Source organism: Bidens hawaiensis, unplaced genomic scaffold, assembly GCF_021521415.1.
Source record: "Bidens hawaiensis isolate Kalapana, Puna unplaced genomic scaffold, B.hawaiensis_p1.1 tig00010780_1, whole genome shotgun sequence".
In the NCBI taxonomy this organism is placed as follows: domain Eukaryota; kingdom Viridiplantae; phylum Streptophyta; class Magnoliopsida; order Asterales; family Asteraceae; genus Bidens; species Bidens hawaiensis.
Window position 1 is genome coordinate 689241 of NW_027491828.1, and position 27053 is coordinate 716293.

At 40.5% G+C, this 27053-nt stretch overlaps 2 protein-coding genes across 2 annotated transcripts; one reads left to right on the forward strand and one right to left on the reverse strand.

The window, feature by feature from the left end:
• Positions 1-20675: 20675 nt before the first annotated feature.
• LOC143536310 (squamosa promoter-binding-like protein 7) lies at positions 20676-21617 on the forward strand. The gene is made up of 2 exons (XM_077030333.1): positions 20676-20930; positions 21117-21617. The coding sequence occupies exons 1-2, from the start codon at positions 20680-20682 to the stop codon at positions 21562-21564; spliced, it is 699 nt and encodes a 232-aa protein (XP_076886448.1). The 5' UTR covers positions 20676-20679; the 3' UTR covers positions 21565-21617.
• A 1434-nt stretch (positions 21618-23051) lies between these two features.
• Positions 23052-26681, reverse strand: LOC143536311 (uncharacterized). Its single transcript, XM_077030335.1, has 7 exons — positions 26613-26681; positions 25121-25169; positions 24792-25035; positions 24132-24284; positions 23921-24026; positions 23716-23830; positions 23052-23168 (listed from the first exon to the last, which is right to left on the reverse strand). The coding sequence occupies exons 2-7, from the start codon at positions 25166-25168 to the stop codon at positions 23130-23132; spliced, it is 705 nt and encodes a 234-aa protein (XP_076886450.1). The 5' UTR covers position 25169; positions 26613-26681; the 3' UTR covers positions 23052-23129.
• Between the last annotated feature and the right edge of the window lie 372 nt (positions 26682-27053).

Here is a 27053-nt window from a genome sequence, read left to right on the forward strand (position 1 = left end):
AAATCAGTTGAATTTAAGAAGTGTACACAAATGACAAAACCCTTAATAGTTTTTATGGATTTGTGTTTTGGCCGACATGGATATTTTTCAGATGCACTAGAAAAACATGTTGATTCTAATAACTATATTTCTTTTAGTACGAACAAAAGAAAATGGAGCACGTACCTAGTAACATGGCTCCATGCCTCCATGTTTTTATTAGGGTTCTTTGTGGTCCTGTTGGATGGTAATTAAGTTACATAAAACAAAAATAACATTAGTTTTCAATTAATGTCAAGATCCATCACTTATCGCTATTTAGTTTAAGGAAAATCCAAACGTTCAGTATAGATCATTATTTTTCAATTTCGTATGTCGGTCTTTATGAACAAAGACTTTTTACCTGACCGGGTCACCAAAATTTATCAATATCAGTACCAATAATGAAAAGAAACCAAACAATATAACTCAACTCAAATTTTATGCGAATCTTTCATGTTAAAAGATTCTGTTATAATACGTTGGATCGTTTTGGTTTTTAGGAACACCACAGAGGATGTGATCAATTTGAATACCATCTAAGTGTAGTTTAATCATGTTTACTTTTCATTTATTAAACCTGTTTAACAAAAACTAATCATAAAAATAAAAAATTCATCAATCAAAACCTAACCACCCAAAAAAAACAAGTTGAATTGAGATAACTTCTTAAATGCTAAGACCTACCACTCAAAACAATACAAGTTGAATAAAACCTATGGAGGCCCTATCTAGAGATATTAACAAAAAGTAATAAATATATAATGTTCTTAGTCATTAACTTTGTTTTTGAAGAAGCGTTTATCGACTTACTTGTATACGATCAACGTTCCTCGGGTACGAGTGTGCTATATCACCGATGGTTTTCCGAGATACGAGTTCTTCCACCTACAAAACGAACAACACCGTGAGCTTACCCCTCAGAAAGGGACAGAGGGGTCCTCTTTGGGGTAACCCTCCGGTGTGAGAATCAGGTATTGTAGGAGAAGATAATCAGGATGTAAAAATGAGTAAAGGGCTTAGAATATATTTTCTTGCCTGCCTCCAACTGTGGAGGTGGTGTGGTATTTATAGTATTAGGGTTTCCAATGATTGGGCTCAGACCCAATTAGGGCCTTTTTGGCCTCCTCCTATTGCTTCGCGCCACGTGTAGTTAGGACACTTGGTGCTTTTTTATTGATTATTCTCTGACCAAGGTATTTCACCTGACCCATGTGCCATCACGTGGTGGCACATGGGCTTTGCTGAGTTGTCCACCCTTCATTGGCAGCTGTCAACATCAGCACATTCTTTATTCTTTAAAAGATACCTTCTGGAAGGTTGCCTGATGAGTACAATCATGGTTGTCCTTATCCTGATTTGGATTAGACTATTGTCTCATTTGTTGTGTGTCGCTTACGCGCGGCCTTTATGCGCCTATCCCGGGGATGCGCAAGGTCTTCTCTTTATTCTCACAGATGTTTCATGCGCTTGCGCGTATGTGATATGCGCCACGCGCAGAATATTTCATGCGCTTGCGCATAGGTTTTGGCTTTGTGTCTTCATGACATCCTGATTTCAAGCCTCTTGTCTATATCTTGTGGGTTGACCCGCCCCCGCTCGATGTTAAGGCGGGTGCATACCCTTTCAAGCCACCCAGTCTAATGTGTGTCCTGTCTCGCGCGAGCGAGGTAAGATAGATATTAGACTTAATAGTTTGCTTTTTCAATAGGGCTTTTTTTTTTCTTTTTCTTTTCTTGTACGCGCGTTGCGCGAAATTCCATCCCTTTGGTTAAAACGAATCGTCAATGCACGTGGTTGGTTGGTGTTGACATGCATCAGAAATAGAGACGTTATGTGTCAGACCTTTCGTGTGCTCGAGGTGCTACAGTGGCCTTTCACGTCTCCTCATGCAGTGTCAGGAACACGTGTCGCGCTTATGTTGGCCTACGCCTGCGAGTGGGGGCGCGTGAGCGTAGATCTGATTATTACTTGTTTCTCTTTCTCTCCCCTGGGCCTATAAAACCAAACCTTTTGAACGGTTTTTTCTTCATCTCCACTGTCATTTTCAGAGCTTTTGCTTATCATTTACATTCCGATTAAGAGCATTCGTCTTCGTCCCTGAATTCCGTGCTTAAAGTAACCATATTGTTCGATTCGCAATTGTATGTCTGATAACCCAGACACCACAATTTCCCCTAGTAAAGGCCGTGTAAAATCAGTGGTTATGTCTACTTTGAAGAAAACCGGCAAGGGTATTCAGGTTGCCGAGGCTTCGTCGGAGGAGGGGGGAAAGAATAAAACGGCGAAAAGATGGGACGAGATCCCCTGCAAGTTGAAACAGCCTGAGCTTGATAGTCTCATTGCTTCACAAGGTTTTCTCCCTGAGTATGGTTGTCTGCTCCCGGCAGCCGGGCAGACGGCGGCGGATCCTCCCGCCGGCTATATCTCTTTATATTCTCACTTTTTCACCCGCTGTAATCTTCGTCTTCCGATGACGAGGTTTATAGGTGCGCTCCTCCAATTTTACGGGATTCATATATCTCAAGTCCATCCCTGTGGATTAGTGCGCATGACTCATTTTGAGTTCATGTGCAAAGCTCAGCGCGAGGAGCCCACTCCTCGGCGTTTTCAATTTTTTTATAAGCCGAAAATCCAAGATTCTTGGTTCTCATTCACACCTCGCAGTCAGAAGGTTAAGTGCTGCACTGTTACCTTCAAAAGCCTTCATGACTGGGCTGAAAAATTCTTTTATATCAAGGCTGGTGTTATTCCCATTCGTATGACCATGCGCGCGATTACTTCCGCGCCCGCGGATGATGACGTTCTTAAGAATCCATCTGGCGCGTGGGTTAAAAAATTAACTGCTGAACCATCCCCGCCAAGAATATTTGCGAGGAAGCGTTAGTGGGGGTTGGTATGAGCAAGAGGTGGACTGACAGCGAGACTGAGCCTGTCGTCCATGTTGATGGCTCAGGTGGGTTGTTTGTTCATTGCATTAATTTTGCGTGAGTATAATTCGTTTTGCTGATATCACTTGTCTTGTTTTATGCAGAAAGCAAGGAATACATCCACACCGCCTATGACGAGCATACAGAAGGTGACTTTGTCGCCCTGAACGCTGGGGAAGTTACTTTCCCTGATCGCTTCGATGATATGTTCATCCCTGTCGACTTAGAATTTTGCTTTGACAGCGATGCGCCTGGTAAGCCCTTGTATTTGTGTTTAGGCCCTTAGAATACCAAATTTGGTTTTAACATTTCTGTTGCGCGTATTGTAGATGCGCTCGCTAATTATGAGTTGGAGCCTGTGGAAGAGGAAAGGGAGGAGGAAGAAGCTGAAGCGCGAAAACTCAAGCGCAAGGCTAAAGGCAAGACTGGCGCAGGGGCCAGTAAAAAACAGAAAAAAGATGATGCCTCTGTTGCCCAGAATCTTCCCCCTACTCAAGTGAAAGGACTTGAGAAAACCAAGGGTTTTACTTCCAAGTTTTCCTCGTCTTCTTTGCCTCAAGGTGTGGGCAGTCCTCCAGTCCACACGAGGTATGGTGCTGCCACCTCATCTCTGCGCGCGGCAGACAAGGGAAGCGGTGCTGCGCCTGCTGTTTCGTCTTCTCCAACAAGTATACTTTGTTTATATTTTGTGGTTTTATGAGCGTGATTCCGATAGAGTTATTAATGAAGCTTTGTTCACTCAAATGTTTGTTGAGCCGGCAACGTTGGTGGCTCAACCTCAGGCGCAGCAAGGTGCCAAGGCTATGCCGAAAATTGTTTTGAAGTCCTCTGCTTTGCCCTCAAAAAGGGGGAAAATGGACTTCATGGCGATGCTTAATTCGCGGACTGCGGTGCGTCAAGGTATTTATTGCGCTTTGATTGTCTGATTTTTTCCTTTAGTTCAAGTCATGAATCATTTCTCCTTGTTGGTTTTTTCATAGGAATTATAGCTGGCACACAAGCTGCTGGTGGCACTGCTAGGGCTGGCGCCGTTAGTTCTGCTCCTGTTCCAACAAGTACTGAATCTCCCCTCATTGGGATCACTAAGGAGCAGGAGACTATATTTCGCGCTACTCTAACAGCGTCAAGACCTCCCTCACCTCCTCCTGCGCGCAGCCCTCCTCGCGAGACTATTTTTGATTCTTCCAAGTCGCAGGAGAAGAGACCTGTTATAGAGGATGACGAGGAGGTTAATTTTGAAAATTCTGATGGTGGCTGCGTAAGCCCTATAGCGCCACGAGATTTCGTGGCGCAGCCTGTTTCTCATGGGGCAGGCAGGAGCTCATCAGCTGGCGTTAATCTTTCTGCCGGTTCTCCTCAGGTATAAGTTTATTTTGCTCCGCTGTGCAGACTTCCGAGTTAGTGTTTAGATAACTAAAACGTTTCTTTGCGTTGCTTTGTGTTTGTAGGGAGCCGATCACATATACCGCCCGAGCTGGAGTATCACTGAAGAGAGCTCATTCCAATCCTTGGGCGTATGTGAAGACTTTTGGGCTCACTCTGTTCCTCCAGCTGAAAAGAGGTTTCAAGAGGACCGCGCTAGGGTGGATTTGCTTAATGACCACCTTTTTGCTGGGTCTGCGTTTTTTGCTGCCTCCCAAGAGCTTCGCAATGATTATATAAAGGTACGTGATGCCCTTGCGGAGGCCAAGCAAGAGGCTAAGATTTCTGCTTGGAATCTTTCTGATGCCCGAGAGAAAGCTGAGAAACTCCAAGCATAACTTAGCGAGAACCGGGCAAGTTCCAACGCTGCTTTTGTGAAGCGCGGGCTTGAGCTGCAAGCTGCGCGGGAGAAACTGCAAGTGGCAGAGGCAGATGCGGCCAAGTACGCGCGTCAAGCGCGTGACCTGGAGTTGGCAGTGGAGGCGCGTGACCAAACTATTACGCAGGTTAATACTGAAAAATCTTTATTGGAGACTGAGGTTGCGCGCCTGAAGAAAGAGCTCGATGCTGCGCGAGCGGAAAGGAATGAAGCCTTGGCGGCAGCAGCGTCTGACAAAGAAGAGCTAGAACAAGTCAAGGAAACTGTTAAGTTATTAAACTCTCAAATCCCTGCTCTTGAGATGTCTGTTTCTTCCCTCGCGCAGGACCGTCAATGGCTGATTTCACAGGGTGTGACTCGTTGTGCTTATGCCATGAAATACTCAGACGAGTTTCAGACCCTTGTGATGGACTGTAATGCGGCCTCGCGCTTGGTGGGTCGGGCTGAGGGGTTTAAGGATGGTTATGAATATGGCATGCTAAAGAAGAATCCATCCGACTACCCTTATCAGCTAGACGCTGTCTGCGCTGACATGGCTGAGGTGGGGGAGAAGTACTTGAATACTCCAATTCCCATCCTTGAGCAGGTATTTTCACCTTAATGAGTTTACTTGACTTATTTTCATAATCTTTTGTACTTATACTGTTCCTTGTGACTTGCAGATAGCCGCGCTTGCTGACCAGCCCGATCTTGGTACTTTAAAGAAATTACTTGATGAATGTGAAGGGATTGGTGGCAATGATGATGGCGCGGGCAACGCTACCTCTGCCAGCGGCTCTGGCGTGGCCAAAGGACCTACTCCTGACGCTATCATGACAGAAGACGACTATATTCAAGACGAACAGCTTGATTATGGTAAGTTTGGAGATGACGAGGAGCAGGCTGCGCAGATGCTGAGGGAGGAAATAATGATGAGGAAGATGAAGAGGCTGATATTAACATAGAGACTTGAAAAGCCCTTCTTGTTTTTTTTTTTTTTGTGTTTGTAGTTTTTACCTCATCATTTGTAAATTTGTAAACTTCTATGTTTCGGAATGAAATTTTGTTTTTCCCTTATTCGCATCTTGCGCATTCCCAATTCATCTCTTTATATTGCATGTGTGTGCTTGTTGAATATAAGGTATGCTTACACATTGAAACTTGAACAAGGTTGTAAGGAAATTATTTTTACTTAATCCTTAACAGTTGTCATATTTCAAGTTTTTTTTTTGCGATATTCTGAATATGCTGACACGTGCCTTGGCATTTCATTATTCCTCTTTTGTGCGACGTTATCGTGCATTTATTATAGGGAATTATGAATGAGTTTTTTAGCCTTTACGTGTCAGTATGTGTTACTCTGCTTATATCCATTATAATCCCATGCGCGGCCCCGACCTGAGACCTTAACAATTATGCTTTGGCATGTGCTTTGCCTTAGTTGTGCTTAGGTATTTTTATGGTCCAGCAGCGCAATACGTAGAATGGATGCTATGAGTAATTTGTGCTAAGGCTCATATTATTGGGCTAAGGCCCTGACGTTTTAGAGTTAAAACTCGTTAACTCGTCTGAGCTTGAAGCTCGCACATGTATGTTTTACTTCGTTTTATTTTTAGTTTGATGTCAATACAATGTTGTCATATTGCTCAAAATTAATAAAGGGAAGTGTGAAATATGTATGCAAAAGGTAATAGAACGCATATAGGGCGCATCATTATTCATAATGGCTTAAAAAGCCTTGATTACAAACTTGACAACTTTTACATGAAACATTTTCTAAGTTGTGCTGCGTTCCATGTGCGCGGGATCTTCTTTCCATTTAAATCTTTTAAAGCGTATGCGCCTTTTCCCAATTCTTCCGAGACTTGATAAGGTCCCTCCCAGTTGGGAGACATCTTTCCCGGGGGTATTGCGCGACTAGCTTCATTGTTCCGAAGGACAAAATCATTCTTCTTGAAGTGGCATTCTTTCACGCGCTGATTGTAGTATTTTTCTAGCTTTTTCTTGTATTTGGCTTCACTGATGATAGCCGCCTCTCTGCGTCCCTCAAGCAAATTGAGATCCAACCTTCTTTCTTGCTCGTTATCCGTCTTACTCATAATGAGCACTCTATAGGATGGGCATCCAATCTCTGCTGGAATCATAGCCTCCGTTTCATAGGTTAGGCTGAACGGGGACTCGCCATTACTGGTTTTGCTTAATGTCCTGTGCGCCCACAGGACATTAGGTAACTCCTCGACCCATGCATGGGACTCTCCCTCCAACCTTTTCTTCAGCCCATTCAGCAAGCTTTGGTTCGCGCGTTCCACTTGACCATTCCCTTGAGGGTGGTATACTGAAGTGAAGACCTGATTGATGTGCAATTCCTTGAACCAACTGGATATCTTCCTGTCAGTGAATTGTTTGCCATTGTCGCTCACGATTTCCATGGGCAGGCCAAAACGGCATACGATGTGGCTCCAAATAAATTGCTTCATTGCCTCGGCTGTAATTTTTGCCAGTGGCTTGGCTTCAACCCATTTTGTGAAATAGTCTACTGCCACTACCAAAAACTTTACTCGCCCTGGCGCTTGTGGTAAGGGACCCACAATATCGATTGCCCACTTGTGGAAAGGCCATGCAGAGGTCACCGGAATCAAGTTGTTCTTTGGCCGCATGGTATTTGGCGCATAGCTTTGACACGCTTTGCATTTTTGGATCGCTTTTAACGCGTCCAAGTACATGCCTGGCCAATAATAACCAACGTTCATTGCCTTGGCGATCACCATGCGCGGGCCAGCATGTATTCCACAGATTCCTTCGTGTATCTCTCTGATCACATAGCTTGCTTCCTCAGCGTCTAGGCATTTCATGAGTGGTCCAAGATAAGAGCGTCGATATAACGTACCATCGAGCATTTCGTAGTTCTGCGACTTGTGTCTTATCTTCCTCGCCTGTGCGCGATCGTCTGGTAACTTTCCCTCCTTCAAGAATTCCATTATTGGAGTTATCCATGATGAAGGTGTTGTATGAATTACAAGAACGGACTTCGCTCCCACCGACGGGTTGCTCATTACTTCCACCCTGACATCTTTGCCAAAATGATCGAAGCTGGTTGATGCCATCTTGCTTAGCGCGTCGGCAGACTTATTTTCACTGCGCGGAATGTGTATGATTCTGAAAAAGTCAAATTGTTCGGTGAGTTTCTTCGCCTGCTCTAGATACAGAGGCATGGTGTTCTCCTTGGCATCATAAAGGCCATTGACTTGTGCTGCTACCAGGTATGAATCTACATGAGCCTCTAGCTTTTTAACTCCGAACTTGTGCGCGATGCGCAAACCAGCCAGCAGGGCTTCATACTCAGCTTCATTGTTGGTGCTCTTGAAATCCAACCTGATTGCGTAAGTATACTCATGATTTTCTGGATCCACCAATTTGAGGCCTGCGCCGGACCCTTCGTTGTTGAAGCTCCATCAGTGAATAATCTCCAAACGTTTTCTTCATTATTGGCTTGCGGAGGGTCTACTTCGCGCTGAGCCTCTTCGACTTTTCCTTCAGGGATTTCTGCGATGAAATCAGCTAAGACTTGTCCCTTGATTGCTGGACGAGGCTTATAGGTGATCGTGTGCTCCCCTAATTCCAGCGCCCATTTTGTCAGCCTTCCTGAGAGCGCGGGACGTCGCAAGACTTCTTGGATGTTGTAATCAGTCAGGACTTCAATAGGATGACCATTGAAATATCTGTGAAGCTTGCGCGACGCATGCGTTAGTGATAAAACTAACTTTTCTATGATGGTGTAGCGCGTCTCAGGATCTGTCAGCACCCGACTTACATAATAAATTGGTGTTTGGATTCCCTTGCGATCCACCAATAATACTACGCCAATGGCGCGCTCTCCTGCTGACAGGTACAACGTTAAAGTTTCACCAGGTAGTGGAGCTGTGAGCGCAGGCAGATTTATCAGACATTCTTTTATCTCACTGAAAGCTTGCTCGGCCTCAGACGTCCACTTGAATTGGCTTTTCTTTAAGCAATTTCTCAGTGTGTTAATGAATGGGGTAGATTTGCTTGCATGGTTTGCTAGAAACCTGTTAATTGATACCAATCTACCATTCAACTTTTGAACTTCCTTCATGGTGGATGGTGAGGGCATGCCGAGGATAGCCTCCACCTTCTCTGGGTTCACCTTGAAACCATCCTTGGTGACCATTACGCCGAGAAATTTCCCTTCTTCAACACCGAATGTGCATTTGCTCGGGTTGAGCTTCATGTTTACTTCCTTTAGGCGCCGAAGGGTTTCTTCGATGTCTTTGAGCATTTGTTTTTCCTCCCTGCTTTTAATCACCAAATCATCCACGTAGACTTCTAAGTTTTTTCCAATCTGCTCGTTGAAAATTGCATCCATGAGTCTTTGGTAAGCGGCTCCTGCATTCTTCAAACCAAAGGGCATTTTTGTGTAACAGAAAACACCCTTGTCAGTTCTGAAAGCAGTTTTGTCTTCATCCTGTGGTGCCATTTGAATTTGGTGATAGCCCTTATAGGCATCCAGGAAACATTTGAGCTTAAATGGCACCACAGAGTCCACCTTCATGTCAATGTTTGGGAGGGGGGTAACAATCTTTTGGACACGCCTTGTTGAGGTCCTTGAAATCAATGCACATTCTCCATGACCCATTGCTCTTCTTTACCATCACAGGGTTGGCTACCCATGTTTGATATCGTATTGGGCGAATGATATTCGCGCGCAGTAGATCTTCTACTTGCTTATTCATGGCCTTTGTCTTCTAGTCTCCCATGACTCTTTTCTTTTGAGCAATTGGCTCCACGGACTTGAATGTGTTGAGAGAGTGTTGCGCCAGGTCTCGCGGAACCCCAGTCATATCGGAATGTTGCCACGCAAAGACTGACATATACGTTGTGAGCAATCTTTTCATTCTCACTCTTGTGTCATCTGATATCGTAGCTCCGATTGTGATTGTTTGTTCTGGGAATTTTGGGTTGAGAATCCATTCTTCTGGCACGTTGTTTGCCACTGGAAGCTTCATTCTCCCCTCTCGAGGTATACTTATTACTGCGCATAGGTGATCTCGGTACACAAATGTTACTCCTGTTGGTGATGGGAACCCCAACGCGCCATGCGCTGGTGATGGTATGGCGTTGAATTGGGCAATCGTTCCTCTGCCCAAGATCATACTATGGCATGAAGTGGTGGGCAAGACCAGGAAGTTGACAATTTCAGCTCGCTTGTGCTTCTCATCCCCCATAGTTAGTTCGAATTGTATCTGACCTAGAGGGTGAATAATTTCGTTTGATACACCCGAGATTGGTGCACTCACAACTTCAAGCCTTGCTTGGTCTGCTGGATCCAACTTCCTGAAACATTGCTCATACATGATGTCTGACTCACTACCGGTGTCCACCAGGACTCTTGACACCTCATAATGAGCGATGTGTGCAGTGATGACTAGAGGGCTGCTGATAGACGGGCCTCCTCTGATTCTTGGAAAGATTACTTGTTGCTCGCGCCAATCCCCTTGGATTTGCGCGCTTCTCTTCCTCGATCTTTGCCATTGCCTTCTTCCTTCAGCTACACAGATTCTTTTGAATTTTTTACTGGCTGAGGCTCCGTCTGGTTGTTCGTTCTCTGGTCTTGGATTTTTCACCAGGTGAGCCAACTTGCCTGATTTCACATCTTTTTCGATCGCATCCTTCAAATGATGGCATGCATCAGTGTTGTGCCCTGTGGATTTGTGAAACTCACAATATTTGCCACTGTTCGGTGGTCCCTTATGGAGTAATGGCCTGGGGTTTTTAAACTGGACATTCTCTGTGCTTAACACTTGCGAAGGCGTTTTGGTGATGGGAGTCCATATTCTTGATAGAGGTCTGTTAGGCTCTCTGCCGCCTTCCTTCTTGTCACCTTCTCCGCGATTAAGAATGTCTTTTTGGGGTTGGGGTGAACTTTGTTGCGCTTGCTTTTCTGTAGGAGAATAATTGGTTTGTTGCAACCTGACCATACGGAGTTTTGTTTGCGCATCTTTTCATTGTTGCGTGGTGCTTATGTTTGATGCCCTTTATCTCTTGCTCTGTCTTGGGCAATTTGTTTTTCATTTCGCGCGAAGACTCGCGATGCTTCCATAAGCTTAGCCCAAGTGGTTGGCATGCCTTCTCTGCTCACGAGAGCTCTGCGGAGTTGATCACTGCGCGCACCTTGTATAGAGGCCACGCGCAAGAGTTGTTCAGTGATGCCTCCAATTGCAAGAGATTCCTGATTGAAACGAGTTATGTAGTCTTCAATGGTTTCATCATTCCTGCGTACGCAGTGCATGATGTCATCGGGGTCGCGCGTGTGTCTGCGCTGCTGTACAAAGTGAGCCTGGAACTTTTCCAATAGCTCTTCGAACCCATCGATTTGTCCTGTCGGCAAGCTTTCGAACCAGACACGCGCTGCGCCCGTGAGGCAGCGAGCAAACATGTGACACCATGTTGGCATCGTCCAGCTTTCTAAGTTTCCAGTGTTATAAAAACCTTGTAAGAAATCATCTGGATCTGTTGTACCATCGTACTTGCCTAAACCACTTGGCATCTTGGTATTGTGTTGAATGGGAGCCTTCGCAATGCGCTCAGCGAATTTTGAATGTTTTACCAAGATGGCTAGCCTATTTACGTCCACTTGCTGTTTCGCTTGTGGGTTGTATGGTGTGCATAAATCCATATCAGCTTTGGCTCCAGGTGCTATGTGCATGTGTGCGCGAAGCTGTGAACCTCATGCATGAGTATCTCGCGTCTTCTTCATGCTGTGCACCTCTTCCTCATCACTAATATCAGCTTGTTCGGTGTGAACAGAATGACCGTCTTCCAGCGCGCGCGTCTTTTTTGCTGTTCCCTGAATGGTTTGTTTATCAAATGCGAGCCTTTGTGGTAAATCGGCTAACTTTTTGTGTTTTACCAACTCATTGTATTTGTCCATTAAACGCCGTTGTTCGTTTATGAGCCATTCTTTAGGGTCATTGGTTTCAACCTCCGGGCCCATTGGTCCTTTTTGTTTTGCACCAGTCAGATTTTGGAACGTGAGATCGTCTGGGGGATTTTCAGTTTGACTATGAGGTGTTGTGTTGAAGGGATGGTTACTGGTGGTGCGCGCAGTGTCACGCGGCGCCCTCAGAACCTGATGTCCCTCATTAACATCCTCAAGCTCATTATCCTCCAGAACTTGATCATTGTTTCGAACACCGGAAACCATGGTGAAGAGAAAATTGATGAAATAGTAGTTTTGTTGCCGTTGTAACAGGTGATGGCGCCAATGAAGAAGCGTGTATCGACTTACTTGTATACGATCAACGTTCCTCGAGTACGAGTGTGCTATATCACCGATGGTTTTCCGAGATACGATTTCTTCCACCTACAAAACGAACAACACCTGAGCTTACCCCTCAGAAAGGGACAGAGGGGTCCTCTTTGGGGTAACCCTCCGGTGTGAGAATCAGGTATTGTAGGAGAAGATAATCAGGATGAAAAAATGAGTAAAGGACTTAGAATATATTTTCTTGCCTGCCTCCAACTGTGGAGGTGGTGGGTATTTATAGTATTAGGGTTTCCAATGATTGGGCTCAGACCCAATTAGGGCCTTTTTGGCCTCCTCCTATTGCTTCGCGCCACGTGTACTTAGGACACATGGTGCTTTTTTATTGATTATTCTCTGACCAAGGTATTTCACCTGACCCATGTGCCATCACGTGGTGGCACATGGGCTTTGCTGAGTTGTCCACCCTTCATTGGCAGCTGTCAACATCAGCACATTCTTTATTCCTTAAAAGATACCTTCTGGAAGGTTGCCTGATGAGTACAATCATGGTTGTCCTTATCCTGATTTGGATTAGACTATTGTCTCATTTGTTGTGTGTCGCTTACGCGCGGCCTTTATGCGCCTATCCCGGGGATGCGCAAGGTCTTTTCTTTATTCTCACAGATGTTTCATGCGCTTGCGCGTATGTGATATGCGCCACGCGCAGATGTTTCATGCACCTGCGCATAGGTTTTGGCTTTGTGTCTTCATGACATCCTGATTTCAAGCCTCTTGTCTATATCTTGTGGGTTGACCCGCCCCGCTCGATGTTAAGGCGGGTGCATACCCCTTCAATTATAAATTCTTGATTTTGACTATTATGCATATTTAAGAATACAAAGCCTAGCAACATGTGGGATGTGGCTACTTCTTGTTCCAAGTAATGCAAAAGTGATGGTATTTTCACCCTAACATGACACGAAACACGTCTTCTTAGCTTAAAATCACGTCAAATGTAACAAAAGAGAAGGGACAACATATCTTGTTGGCGCAAAAGTATACCAAGCATCGTCTGGTAATTTCTTTTTGAGTGAATTGCGGTTTGCTTTCATGTGGTTTGCCTAAATCTGCAGTTTTTGTCAAATAGTTTCAAATTTGCGATTTTTGGGTTTAACAGGGTTAATGAATTCGAGTTTAATTGCAAGTAAAATGAATCCATAGTGACGAAAATCATAAACTTGAAACTACTGAACTAAAATCGTAGATTTAGACAAACCACATGAACGAAAACCGCAATTTACTCATTCTTTTTATTAACATTTAAAAAGTTAAAATTATCAACCTTTACATTCATGTTTTTGTATTAAAAAAATATAATTGCACATAATATTAGGGGACCCGGGGCACTACGTGAGGAGCTCCCGTCACGCGTGATGGGTTCACCGCACACCGCCGCCGGTCCTTTATCAAGCGTGAGGGGGGTGTGTTGCGTGATGGCCATCATGCAAGTGATGGTTGTTTTCCAAGAAAATTGGACCGTTGGGGAAGGAGCCGTTGGGAGGGGGGATGATTTAAATAAAAAAAACAATATAAAACCAAAACCAAAATATAAACCAAATCCAACTCAAAACGAAATCCAACTCAAAAACACTCACAATCTTCCTCTTCATTCAAAACAAAAAAATATGGCATTTCCGAATTACTTGCTTCCCTTAGACACCGATAGCCCTTCGTCTTCGGACGATGACATTCTCGAATGGTTCTTGTTGCTATATAACGAACTTGAAGGCCCGAGCCCTCCAAAGAAATAAGTGGTGGAGCGTGATCATATACATGCCCACGAAGTGCTAATGAACGACTATTTTGTGGAGGAGCCGAAATACAATGACGAGACGTATAGGGAACACTTTTGTTTGCCGAAATCTTTATTTTTAAAGATTGTAGCCGATGTCGAAGCAAACGAAGAATGATTTCAAGAATCTTACGATGCGAGGGGCAAACGAAGTTTTACGGCGCTTCAAAAATGCACATCCGCTATTCGTCAACTAGCGACAGGTAACCCACCCGACCAATTCGATGAATACTTACAAATGTTTGAGAGAACTTCACGTGAATGTCTACAATTCTTTTGTAACGCGATTATAAAATTGTATGGCAAAGAGTTTCTACGAAAACCAACAAGACACGACATTACATGTATTTACGCCGCGCACGAGGCTAGATGGCATTTTCCAGGGATGGAAATGCAATTTCTCCAGATTGGGTACCGGATCCTCCGACTCAAGTTCCCGTTCCCGATGATGTCCAATTAGACTTGCGGGAGAAGATATTCACCATCGGTTGAGATGAGATCTAGTTGAACTTATGGGTTCTTTAGGTTTGGAATTTCCGGATTCAGACGCTAGGGTGAGCAATAACCGAATAGTAAACCGAAACCGAACTGAAAACCGATGAAACCGAACCGAAAAAACCAAAACCCGAATTAACCGAAATTAACCGAACTAAACTCTTCATTTTTTTTCATATTTTCAAGATTTTTGTCCGCTATTTCATGTATCATATGTATTAATTGTTTAATACTATCATTTTCATGTATTTATGTCTCTATTTCATGTACTAATATCTCAATTTCATATATTTATACCTTCATTTCATGTACTCATACCTTCATTTCTTGTATTTAAGCATTCATTTCATGTACTTTTAAGAAAAAATTTAGCCTAAGTTTGATATAGGTTATTAACCGAAATTAACCAAACCGAACCGATAACCGATCGGTTCGGTTGGGTTAATGCTAATAACCGAACCGAACCGAACCGTGCACACCCCTAAAGAGTAGACGTTTATTTTAACTTTTATTTTTTATTTCTAATTTTTACGTTGAATTATGTTGTAGTAAACTATTGTTTTTATTTTTTAAGTTCTAGTAAAATATTGTTTTAATTTTTTAAGTTGCAAAAAAAAAACAAACAAACAAAAATATTCCTATCACACACCACCACCACCACACCATCACCCCTATCAAATTCCATCAAAATGTGATGGATTTAAGGTTGGTGATGTGGCACCATTTAATTGGGTGGGATGTGTGATGAGAAATTGCATCACCACCACCATCCCTCCCCCTTATTGTGCTTTTAATCTCCACCTATTCAAAATTTATTTTCAGGAAAATTCCAAAATAAGCGTTTATGAATACGTTTTTCAGGTTTTATGTGTCATTTTCAACAAATTCCCAAAATAGGTATTATAAACTAGTCGTGACGAATAGTTTATGATTACCCACGGGTAGTTTGTGTAACCAATTAAAACTTGTCACGTGTCTATAAACTAACCGCAACGACCAGTTTCACTAATCATCTACTCGTAAAGATTAAAAACCTCGTAATCAACGCGCACGAGTAAATAAGAAATCATTTAGTCGCGACGAGTAGATTCTATAACTTTACGAGTCACGAGTAGTTTATCAAACAAATCGTGACGATGCGTTTGATTACCAAATGTACCGAACCGGTTAGTTTACCTGGTAAGCATTACGCATACGAGTAGTTTATATGTAGTTAACTCGTCTTGACTAGTTTACTTTGTTTACATTCCCCATACGGGTAGTTTATTAGGAATTAACTTGTTTTGATAATTTTACATGATTTACATTACCCATACGAGTAATTTATAGGTAGTTAACTCGTCGTGTCTTGTTTACCTTATTTACATTCCAATACGAGTAGTTAATTAGTAACTAACTCGTCTTGGCTAGTAATTAATTCCAACTGATAAGTTTACCTTAATTATTCATATTCATTTGATGACAAAGGTATATTCAAGTCCGGAACAAACCTCACCAATTTCCCCGTTTCATTTTCGTTTGTAAGTAACTCATTCGACATCAAACTTTGTTTTGCAATGTCTCCATTGTCATCCTCAACAACGTAGATATAAACGACTTCATTTGGTCTTCATTTAGCACGTTTTAGAAAAAGCGCCATGCCATAGTTGTCGTGTATATCCACCAGATATTAGTAATTACAGAACTTATAAGATAATCGTTTAACATGACTTATTTTAAAACGACTAGTAACAAAATCTATAAACTCCTAATAACCGAACCTCAAAGATAAAGATACAACTTGCCGCCCACAATCAAACGGAACATACTCATTAGCTCATTTTGTTTCTTCCCACTTTACATCATAACAAACTATAATATTATCAATTTCCTCCTCCATTGATGTGCGGGTTCAAAACAACAAGAACATGACGTTTATATAAACCCAACAACTTCAAAACAACATTGTAACGACTAGTTTAGACTATAAAGTAATGAGACGACTAGATTGTTACGTTAAACTAGCCAAAACGAGTTAGTTACTAATTAACTACTCGTATTGGAAAGTAAATAAGGTAAACGAGACACGACGAGTTAACTACCTATAAACTACTCGTAAGGTTAATGTAAATCAGGTAAACTTATCAGAACGAGTTAATTACTAATAAAATACTCGTATGGGGAATGTAAACTAGTCAAAACGAGTTAACTATATATAAACTACTCGTATGCGTAATGTTTACCAGGTAAACTAACCGGTTCGGTACATTTGGTAATCAAACGCATCGTCGCGGTTAGTTTGATAAACTACTTGTGACTCGTAAAGTTATAGAATCTACTCGTCACGACTAAATGATTTCTTATTTACTCGTGGGCGTTGATTACGAGGCTTTAAACTTATTTAATCTTTACGAGTAGATGATTAGTGAAACTGGTCGTTGCGGTTAGTTTATAGACACGTGGCAAGTTTTAATTGGTTACACAAACTACTCGTGGGTAATCATAAACTATTCATCACGACTAGTTTATAATACCTATTTTGGGAATTTGTTGGAAATGACACCTAAAACCTGAAAAACGTATTCATAAACGCTTATTTTGGGAATTTTCCCTTAATTTTCAACATGAATATACCAAAATCTTTTTAAATGTAAAATTGTAAACGAGGATTGTTTATATAATAAGTTGGTTGTGGCTCAATGGTAGAGCACTCAATTTACAAGTGAGAGGTAGGAGGATCAAACCTCACTACTACCAACTTATATGGGAGATATGTAAGACCCCGTTACCGGTAGCCTTACTTTCGTGTTGGATTTACTCATAAACGCAATTCTAAATATCAGAGTTAATTAAAACATTCGCGGAACATTAAAAACATTCAAACCATTACATTCCATAACCATAATTCTTGTCTTATCGAGCATTCATAGTCATTTAAAAACAAAACATAGTCTTTTAAAATAAAACATCATAGCAAAATCTTCAGATGCCAGCTTCGTCCAACTCTGCCATGTGTCCTCCTCAAGCTACCTGCCTCATTCTACTCACCTGCGTGCATACTAAAAGTCAGCTACGCTGAGTGAGTTCTAGTTAATCACATACTCATACAATACCTTCTTACATTTCATAATTAACCTCTTAACTTTCTTTCATACACACATAAGTGCGTATACTTTCATTCTTACCTTCATACTTTCTTTACATACATAATCATACGTTTTAAAGAGCCTTTCGCCTTATAACCTCACAGATATTATAAGGGTCTGGTCTCTGACATCACAGATATTATTAGGGTTTGGTCCCTAACATCACATATATTATTAGGGTCTGGTCCCTAACATCACAAATATTATTAGGGTCTGGTCCCTCTTCGTTACCATACAACCATGCCTTTCCTTCGTTTGTTAACTTTATCGCATTCATACATATAAGCAAATACATTATACTTACCTTATACGTAACACTACAACCTGACAGTACGTGCAATATCCGAAGATCGTTCACGTACTAACAAGCAATCATTCATACATTTCACATCATTCATATAAGGCATACACTTATCACTTAGGATAAGTGTATTAACAAACATATCGAGTATGCACACAGCCCCGAAAACATAACACAGAAGTGGGGCTAGAAACTCACCTGAATCCTGTTACGCTCTCCGTTAATCGTTATTCCCTTCTTGAGATGTGCACGGCTAACTGTATAATATTTACATGTATCAATTAACTACTACTACTCATATTGTATTTCTATCTTTATATAACCCACAACGAACGGGGGTCCGGGGGCAGCGCCTCTGGCAGCGGGATCTAGGGGCGGCAGCCCCTAGCAGGGTCCAAGGGGCAGAGCCCCTGGCTGGGGTCGAGCTGCCAGGTCAGCTTGGAAAAATTTTATTTACATTAACTGCCTTAACACATTTTTCATTAGGTTTTTAATTTATTTTCTTATTTGCTAACTCCAGCGAACTTATCATTAAGCGAACTTAACAATAAGCGAACTTATTGTTAGCGAACTTAAGCATAGGCGAAGTTAGTGTTCGGTGAAGTTAACTCTAGGCGAACATATGCCAGGCGAATTTGAGCATTAGCGAACTTAGCCTTAGGCGAAGTTATCATGGGCGAACTTGGCCTTAGGCGAAGTTAACCTTGCAGGCGAAGTTAAGCTTGCAGGCGAAGTTGCCCAGCTGCCGTCTCTGTTCAATCTTAATCCCCAAAATCATCATCGTTTTACCGAGAAATCCATCGGTATGGTATTTGATTAACCCGCGGTCATTCCTATTGTCGTTTTTGGATATGGTTTGACCCGAAAACACGTAAAGTTTGGACCTTTAAGTTCAAAAACGTTCAATACTAGTGTTAAGGGTTCATTAACCGAGCCGTTTCCATTTTCGGGTTCATTACACTCGTATTTATCATCAAGTTTACAACTTTATGTTTCGTTTATACCCGATCTACTCTCGTTCTAGGTTTCAATGCTAAACGCTAATAAAACGTAAACTTTAAAGGGTCAAGAACATACCTTTAGTGCTCGTTTGGATCTCGTTTAACTTGCTTATGCACTCTAGATCTCGTATAATAAAGATCTAATACCAACTAACGTTCGTTTGGCCTCAAGCCCCTCTCGTCTCTCTCGGCCGTGTATACAGTGGTGTGTGGTGTGTGTGTTTTGGAGTGTGTAGAGATTTAGATGGAATGAAATGAGGTTTAGGGTTTTATGGTGGTTTAGGAGGATATTTATATTCCCCAAGGCCCATGGACCTAAAGTCCATTACCCTTTAATCCATCTTATTTAATCCCAATCCATGATCTTTTCTTTATTTAGCATAGATTAATATTAACACTCGATAACTAAACGCAACTTTCTTTATTTAATACTAGAATCATTTTAGGATGTTACAAGATATGAGGGATGACCCAGGCTTGCCAGGGTTTGAGTCCTGATCTCACCCGGTTTTACCGGCTTCTCGCTGTCGTGCCGTATGGCGGGCGTGGGGGTCGGGTTTTATCCGGTAAATCCCTCAACAGGTGGACCGCTAGGGGCTCCGTCCGTCCGGACTAGTGGCCGGCTCGGGCTACCTTTAGCCAATGGGGGTCGCGTACGGGGTACCCGGCGTACTTAGTTGGCCATTAAAAAAAAATAAAGGATTGTTTATATAAATATTAAACAATGACGTCATATTAGAAAAGATGCATGTGAAGTATGCAAACCGGGCACTCAGTTGATGAACGGTCGCTATCATTCAAACTGGTTTTATTATCTTCACGTGGAATGGTCACCGATTTTACATGTATATTAATTAACTGCTTCAGGATAATATCCCATATATATAACTATAGAAAAATAAATAAAATTCTAATAAACAATATATATGATTCACTAGTAAATAATAATTTGAGTAATAATAATGTTAACTTTAACCTTTGTTAAGGTCAATCTCAGTCCAAGACATAAGTGGTTGTGTGTGCTTATGATGAATAATGGAGTATGTATATATTATTTTTAATCTCAGTCAAAATATTGTAAATCGTTTTGAAAAGCTATAAATGAAACTTGAAGGTAGACTATGTCACCTCCCTATTATGTCATGGGGTGTAGCCGTTGTCCACGTGTGCTAGCCTGCTAGGCCACAACGTGGAACACCACACCTAGTGACGTGGTTCACCCCCGTGGTCCATGCAATGTGCTAGGCATGAGCTCTCCCACATAGCTTCATCTATTAGCAAGGGCAAAAATGGTCGTTTTTTTAATAAATTGATGCTCCACGAAGAAGTATATACCCAACACCTTTCTACTTGGATAATGGGGGTATATATAATTATACGTATCATCCACATCTCGTATACTCTAACGATGAACCATCTTTTAAATACTCGTAGATCCACATATTGTACGATAACATATTATGTTGGACTTTCAAATGACATGCTATTATTTCTCGCTAACCTTACTTGACACAACACTTTCACAAACGCACACCTTGGTACCGTTAGAACCCCCCCCCCCCCCCCTCCCCCCCCCCTTAAAAATTTCTTATATAACAAACCTTAAATTTAAATTTCCAGTCAGTCAACTTGTAACTACTTCATGACAAAGCATAGACATTGGTAACATTATTTTCAAACATAACATAAATACAATGACCAATAAATATCTACAAACAATAATTGCTCTCTCTTTAACAAACACAAACTGTCAATCTATGCATATCTTCCAGCTTTTCCTTTATGCACCACTTACACCCTAGCCACCCATTCGCCTCTCTTTCTAATCTTTCTTTCCTTTTATATACTCATATCACTAAACCCTACTCTTCATATTATTCATTCCTATACACATGGAAACCAAGTGGAATGTCATGTGTTTAAAGCTTGGGAAAAGACACTACTCTGAAGACAATATTGTCCCCGAATCATTAATCGCGGGTAAAAGAAGCAAACCGTTGTATTTGTATTCACAGGTGGCTAGATGCCAGGTCGATGGGTGCCATGTGGCGCTTGGTAGTGTGAAAGAGTATTATAGGAAGCATAAGGTGTGTGAAGTACATTCTAAGGCTCCTAGTGTTTTGGTGTTGGGGATTGAACAACGGTTTTGTCAGCAGTGTAGCAGGTTAGCCGAGTTTATTATCTGTTGTAGTTATTATTATTATTATTATTATTTAAAGTTTTTTTTAAATTGTTTTATAAGTTTGTTTGTTAGTCGGGTTTATTATTTGTTATAGTTATTATTATTTAATTTTAAGTTTGTTTGTTAGTTATTATTCTGTCTTTATAAGTTTAAATATTATGGTCACAGGTTTCATGATGTAACGGAGTTTGATGAATCCAAGAGGAGTTGTAGAAGGCGGTTAAAAGGACACAATCAAAGAAGAAGAAAGGGAGCCGTTTCGACTCAGCGACGACTAGGGGCGTTACAACCATCACATTCGAAGCTAGGATGTGCTCTCTCTCTTCTGTCATCTCCAAAACCCGAACTTTCAAATTCTTCTAGTGACTTGTCGTCAAGATGCAGCGCGGCGCTCTATGAATTAATTGCGGCAAACCGAGCAACTTATCCTTCCGGACAATTTTTTAATCAAAATGATTATTATTTACCAGTGTCTGGTAATGCTAGTAATAGTGCATTACCAGACACCCATATGTGGGACCGATTCTGTCATATGACGAAAACAACGACGACGGCTGACGTAAAACAAGGTTCGGCTTTGGAATTTGGGCCTTTGTCTATGGAGGAGAAGTCTTAGGATTCAGAAGGGTGGACTGATTATTGTTGGTCCTCATTTGGAGGAACCAATGTTGTGTAGAATTTAGAAATTTAGAATGTTTGATGTTTTTGTATGACAAAATAATGTTACTCTAAATCAAATGTGTACTTGATGTAAGTATATGATTGATGAAAGTGATAATAATGTTTTATGTAACTGTGTACAATCAATTATGACAAGATAATTGTACTTTATGTAGTTAAATTTAAAAAGGTGTGTTTGTGAAAAATGCATATTGATATTGGGCCTTGGCCTAAAACTTTAGTGATCATAATTCATAAGTCATCACTTATCACTAGTGGTGCACAAACCGGTTAACCGGATAGTTGAAAACCAGTTATTTTATAAACCCGTTAGTGGCCAATGGTCAAATAACCTGTTAGACCAGTTTATTGGGTCGCGTACTAACCAGTTTTGAGACAAGAAACCCCTACCTGGTATAACCGGTTTCAGGTATAACCGATAAAAAACATGTTTTACAAAATAATAATAATAATAAAGCAAATAACTGGTTTGGTTAACCGGTTTCATAGATCAATAATATAAACTGGTTTCTAACAACCTGCTAGAAACGAGTATAAACCGATTAGTGGTGGACCGGTTACAAATCGGTTAGGATTTGAGGTTGGAACATGTTAGGAACCGGTTAACCGGGTTGGTTGTGCACCACCTCTATAAAACGGACATATCCCAAACCAAACCGGTTCGGGTTAAAAACTGGTCTGGGTTGGTCAAGGCACGGTCAAAATTAAACTGCGGTTTTTTTTGTTGGCATAGCGGTCGGGTTATAAACCGGGTAAACAATCCCAAACTGGTTTTTTTGTACACATGTATCACCGAGTACTATAAACTAATATATGAACATTATGTACAACCTTAAATCGGCTACCTGCATTAACTCAAAAGAAGAAGATCACGGGCAAAGGTGACACATTCAAGGAGGACTTATCGAGTCACTCATAATCAACTCGCTTAAATTAAAGTATAAATTAAGCTTGCTTAATAAATGAGCCCGAGCTTTACTTACGGACACTTAGGCAGGCTTTGTCCATACCTAAAAATAAAGTTTAATTGGTAAGACAACATCTAGAGAGCTAACGCCCAAGACCACATCATCAAAACATGGACGCCAAACACCATTCTTGACGGGGCACTAAGCGCGTTAAGAGGCGGAGTGTGAGTGTAAAGTGTATCGATATGTGTGACCAATAAAAAAAATCTTATGTGGTGGGGCGCCAACCCACAATACGTGGTCTAACATAGTCAAAGTTTTAACGAGTGAGTCGGCTTGTTTACACACTTTCTCTCACATCCTACATCTACTTGTAATATTTAAACTAAACATAATCGTAGGGAATGCACCATAAGTTGCCTGCTCGAGTCACTAATCAATATTAAGGAGATCACTAAGTTACATTTCCAATTGCTTAAAACCGAAATCCACAAAACAAGCACCTTTGCAGAATCTACCCAAAGAGTTACAAGTTGAATATATATTTAAGAGCAGACAAACCTAAATCCACCGAATTAAGAGCGATACATAGCTAGTCGAGTTCTATTGTAGTTGCCTCGCTCATCACCATCTGCCATCACAAAATGATATTGTGTAAAACATCACAAATCATACAGTAACACACCCAAAAAACAGTTAACACAAAAACAATATAATGATCTTGATGAATATAATATATGATTATAACCAATCAAAGCACCAGGGCCGTCTTTGAGGTATGGCAGGGTAGTCGACGGCCACAGGCCCGACACCCCGTTAAGCCCGAAATTTTTTTTTTTAAAAAAAATTATATGTATTTTTATCAAAAACATGTAATCAATGTTTCAACACAATTACATAACCATTAGCTTGGTCTAATGGTTAAGGGGTATGACATCTAACCAAAAGGTTGTAGGTTTTAATCTTATTTAAGACAAATTTAAGCTTATTTTATACAAAAGTTTTTATACACAACTTAAATCGTAATCAAATAAGCCCATTTATAATTAAATTGTTTAAACCCAACAAAATGTTTCTTTTACTTATGGCCCAAAAAATAAGTTCGTCTTTGGCCCAAAAATTTTTTCGTCTTTTCGGAGCCGGCCCTGCAAAGCACTAATGTTCGAAAATACTTATACCTGTGTTACGCATTCTTTAAAGCTATTACTAGCTGCTGCCTGCAAACCTCGCTCCGCAAGCTCATAATACAAAGTTAAGCCTTCAGGCCCATTACTTTTATCCTTCTGCAAATATCTACAACAAACCAACTTATAAAGTAAGAAAATAGCTTCCTTTTGCAAAATTAAAATAATATTTATTTCAACCACATATAATTATTAATACCTTTGCTGCACAAGCGTTTCCAACGCCTGCTTCGTGCTCCCAAAGTCGGCATTTCTCTCATCATCCTGGGCTAAACCCAGCCGCCCTAAATGATGCCAAAGACTTTCTACATTCCATAACCAATTAACCACCAAAAATTAACATCAGTTAAATGTTTTCTAGTATCATAAGTAACATAAATCATGGTTTGCATGGTGCACTTAACATATACCTTCGGTAACTTTGCCTCCAGCGAGATTAATGATGCCAATAACAGCAAATGTGAGTCCAGTTAAATGCGATTTTTTGGTATCTTCAATGTGTTTCCTATAAACTGCTGGATCTAACTGACTTGTTATTATGTAAGATTTTGAATCTGCAGAGCCTGAAAAACAGAAACTATTTAATTATCTTTAACAGAATATATGCTGTTTTAAATAAACTATAAGTTGGATTGATAATAGGAGAGCAAACAAGCCGAGCTGCTGGCGAGCTACTCTAGATCGGATTGATAGAAAGTTCAAAACGAGCCGAGCTTGTTCGAGCTCAAGCCTCAAATAAAGCTCGTTTAGTTATCGAGCCTAGGCTCAAGCCTCGTATGAGAAGTTCGTTTAGGCTCGTATTAATTTCAGACTACACATCCGAGCTCGAGCCTAGCTTGGGCTTGTTTAAGTTTTTTCTCAAAATATATATATATATATATATATATATATATATAAATATACACAATTAATTGTATACAAATTCATTATTAATAAATAATAAACGAGCCGAGCCCGAGCTTGATAAAATGAAGCTCGAACTTTAAAAAAATGAGCTCGAAAAGAGCCGAGCGCAAGCCTAGTCGGGCTCGGCTCGCTTACACCCCTAATATTAGATAAAAGTTGCTCACTCTGTGAAGCACGAGCCTGATTGTTTGACGAGGGACGGGCCCGTTGCAGCTCTTTCATATCATACCCAAATATCGTTGACAGCTTTGTAGTAGCTTTGTTAAAAACAATAGCTGGAAGCGATCGGTTGGGATAGTTTTTCGTGACCAGCTGTGCCAACTCTTCTCTCTTGATTGGACATCCGGAGTTCTGGTGTGTTTTATAAAGAACATAACGAATAACTTCTGCAACGAGTTTGTCACCTTCCTGGAATTATAAATGTTTAGTATATTCAGCATTAATAAAATTAATGAACATGTGATGATTATGAAAGGTTTTCAGAACAGGTGACCTCGTCGGAAATGCCGTATCGCATAAAACCTGTTTCTGTTGTTTCCATCCTGAAAGTAAACACATTTAAAATATTTAAACTTAAAGAAACTGTGATTAGGACTTAGGACTGTAAACGAACCGAACGTTCGACGAACTGTTTGGCAGGAAGTTCGTTTATGTTCAATCGTTTAATAAATGAAGAAACATTAACAAGTAATTTCGTTCGATTATCAAAATGAACAAACACGAACAAAGGTCAGGTTCGTTCAATTGTGTGTGAACGTTCGATAAGGCATTTGTTAACGCCCGTTTACATTCGCTAATGTTTATTTATTTACGTTTTTGTTCATTAAAGGTTATTTAATACTTTTTAATGACTTTCCTAATCTTATCATATAGATTTAAGCAAAATTATTAACCATAAAACAAAATATAAGTTTACTTTATATGTAAAAAAACGCAACACAAACTTGGTAGCCAGACTGATCCGTAGACACTGATCATTCCCCAATTAGCAAAATCAAATAAAACATGTTCATTTCCATAATGAACGAACACAAACAAGAAACTTCGTTCGGTTCGACCACCAAGTTTGTATTGTATTTTTTTAACATTCAAATTCATATGTTAATTAACATATAAATTTATCACACGCACACACACGCAAATATACACAAATACATATATTATAATATATGAGAAAGATCCAATACAATAATAGCTTATCGTACAATAGGTACGCAAATCCCCTTTTTTCACGAAATTGATCCATAAAATCACATCCCAACATCTCGGAATCGTCAATACATATCCAATTGTTCACCGAAAAAAACAGTTTTGGATCGTTAATCGATCAATTTTTTACTTTTTTTTTTCACGAAAACCCTTTTTGAGCGTTTTAGGTTTTAGATGGGCATTTTAGGTTTTTGGTTGAGCGTTTTTGCCTTTGAGCGTCTCGCGTACCTATCGTACGTTAAGGCATTATTGTATAGTATCTCGACCCTATAATATATATAATTTTTTTAAAGCTATAAGATGAGATTAAAAAAGGCATTAAATTAAAAAAAAAAAAAAAAACCTTTAATGAGCAAACCATAAACAAGCAAAAATTAGCGAACATTCACGAACACAAGAGTACGAGCACGGCCTCTGTTCGTGTTCATTCATTTAGCTAACCAAACAAAACTCCTAGTTCATGTTTGTTCATCTATTAATCAAACGAACATAAACGAACTTCCTGCTGAACAGTTCTGATTATTATTATTATTATTATTATTATTATTTTAAATAAAGTAACAAGTGAAAAATGATGAAATTAGGGCAAAGTCTCTAAACAATGAAATTAGGGCAAATTAATATTATAATCAACCAAAAGCATACACAGAATTAACGAAATTAGGATCTAATTGAAACACTAAACACTAAACCCTAAAATTAACCGGTTAAAAATGTGAACTGAAATGAAGAAGATATAATAAACATTAAAGATATATTAAAGAGAGTAGAAAGACCTTCGATGAGATTGAGCTTCGTTCAATAATAATATCACCTGCCGGAAAAGTATCCGGTGGCTTAATGTCGCCGGAGACGGGAAGAGGAAATAAGCGGGAAGTTAACCCAAAGGAGTTTTTGTATCCTAAAGTTCGGTTGGTATGGGTTAAGTTTGTTATGATACTGGTATTAAATTAAAAGAAATTATCTGTTAATTTGAATTCAGTCGGTTCCGATTACGGTATATGAATTAAAAAATAATACTTGTATAGTTTACGAGAGAAATTTTTTAAAATGATGTTTATTGATTTGGTAAAACTAGAACGGTGTGGCGGCTAGTCGATACATATTCGATCGTTTTCGATTAAACATGTAATTTATGGTGTTAGTAAAGAGAATTATTTTAGGCTCTGCAACACCGGGTTTTATTTTTTATCTACAATTTCATGGGCGAAAGAAAG

Bases quoted from the DNA above. Each gene is read 5' to 3' on its own strand.
- LOC143536310 (XM_077030333.1), top strand. From the start codon at position 20,680: ATGTGTTTAAAGCTTGGGAAAAGACACTACTCTGAAGACAATATTGTC. The intron at 20,931-21,116 runs GTTAGCCGAGTT...TTATGGTCACAG, and splicing joins TTTTGTCAGCAGTGTAGCAG to GTTTCATGATGTAACGGAGT.
- LOC143536311 (XM_077030335.1), bottom strand. From the start codon at position 25,168: ATGGAAACAACAGAAACAGGTTTTATGCGATACGGCATTTCCGACGAG. The intron at 25,036-25,120 runs GTCACCTGTTCT...TTATAATTCCAG, and splicing joins GATACGGCATTTCCGACGAG to GAAGGTGACAAACTCGTTGC. The intron at 24,027-24,131 runs GTATATGTTAAG...TATGGAATGTAG, and splicing joins TGGAGGCAAAGTTACCGAAG to AAAGTCTTTGGCATCATTTA.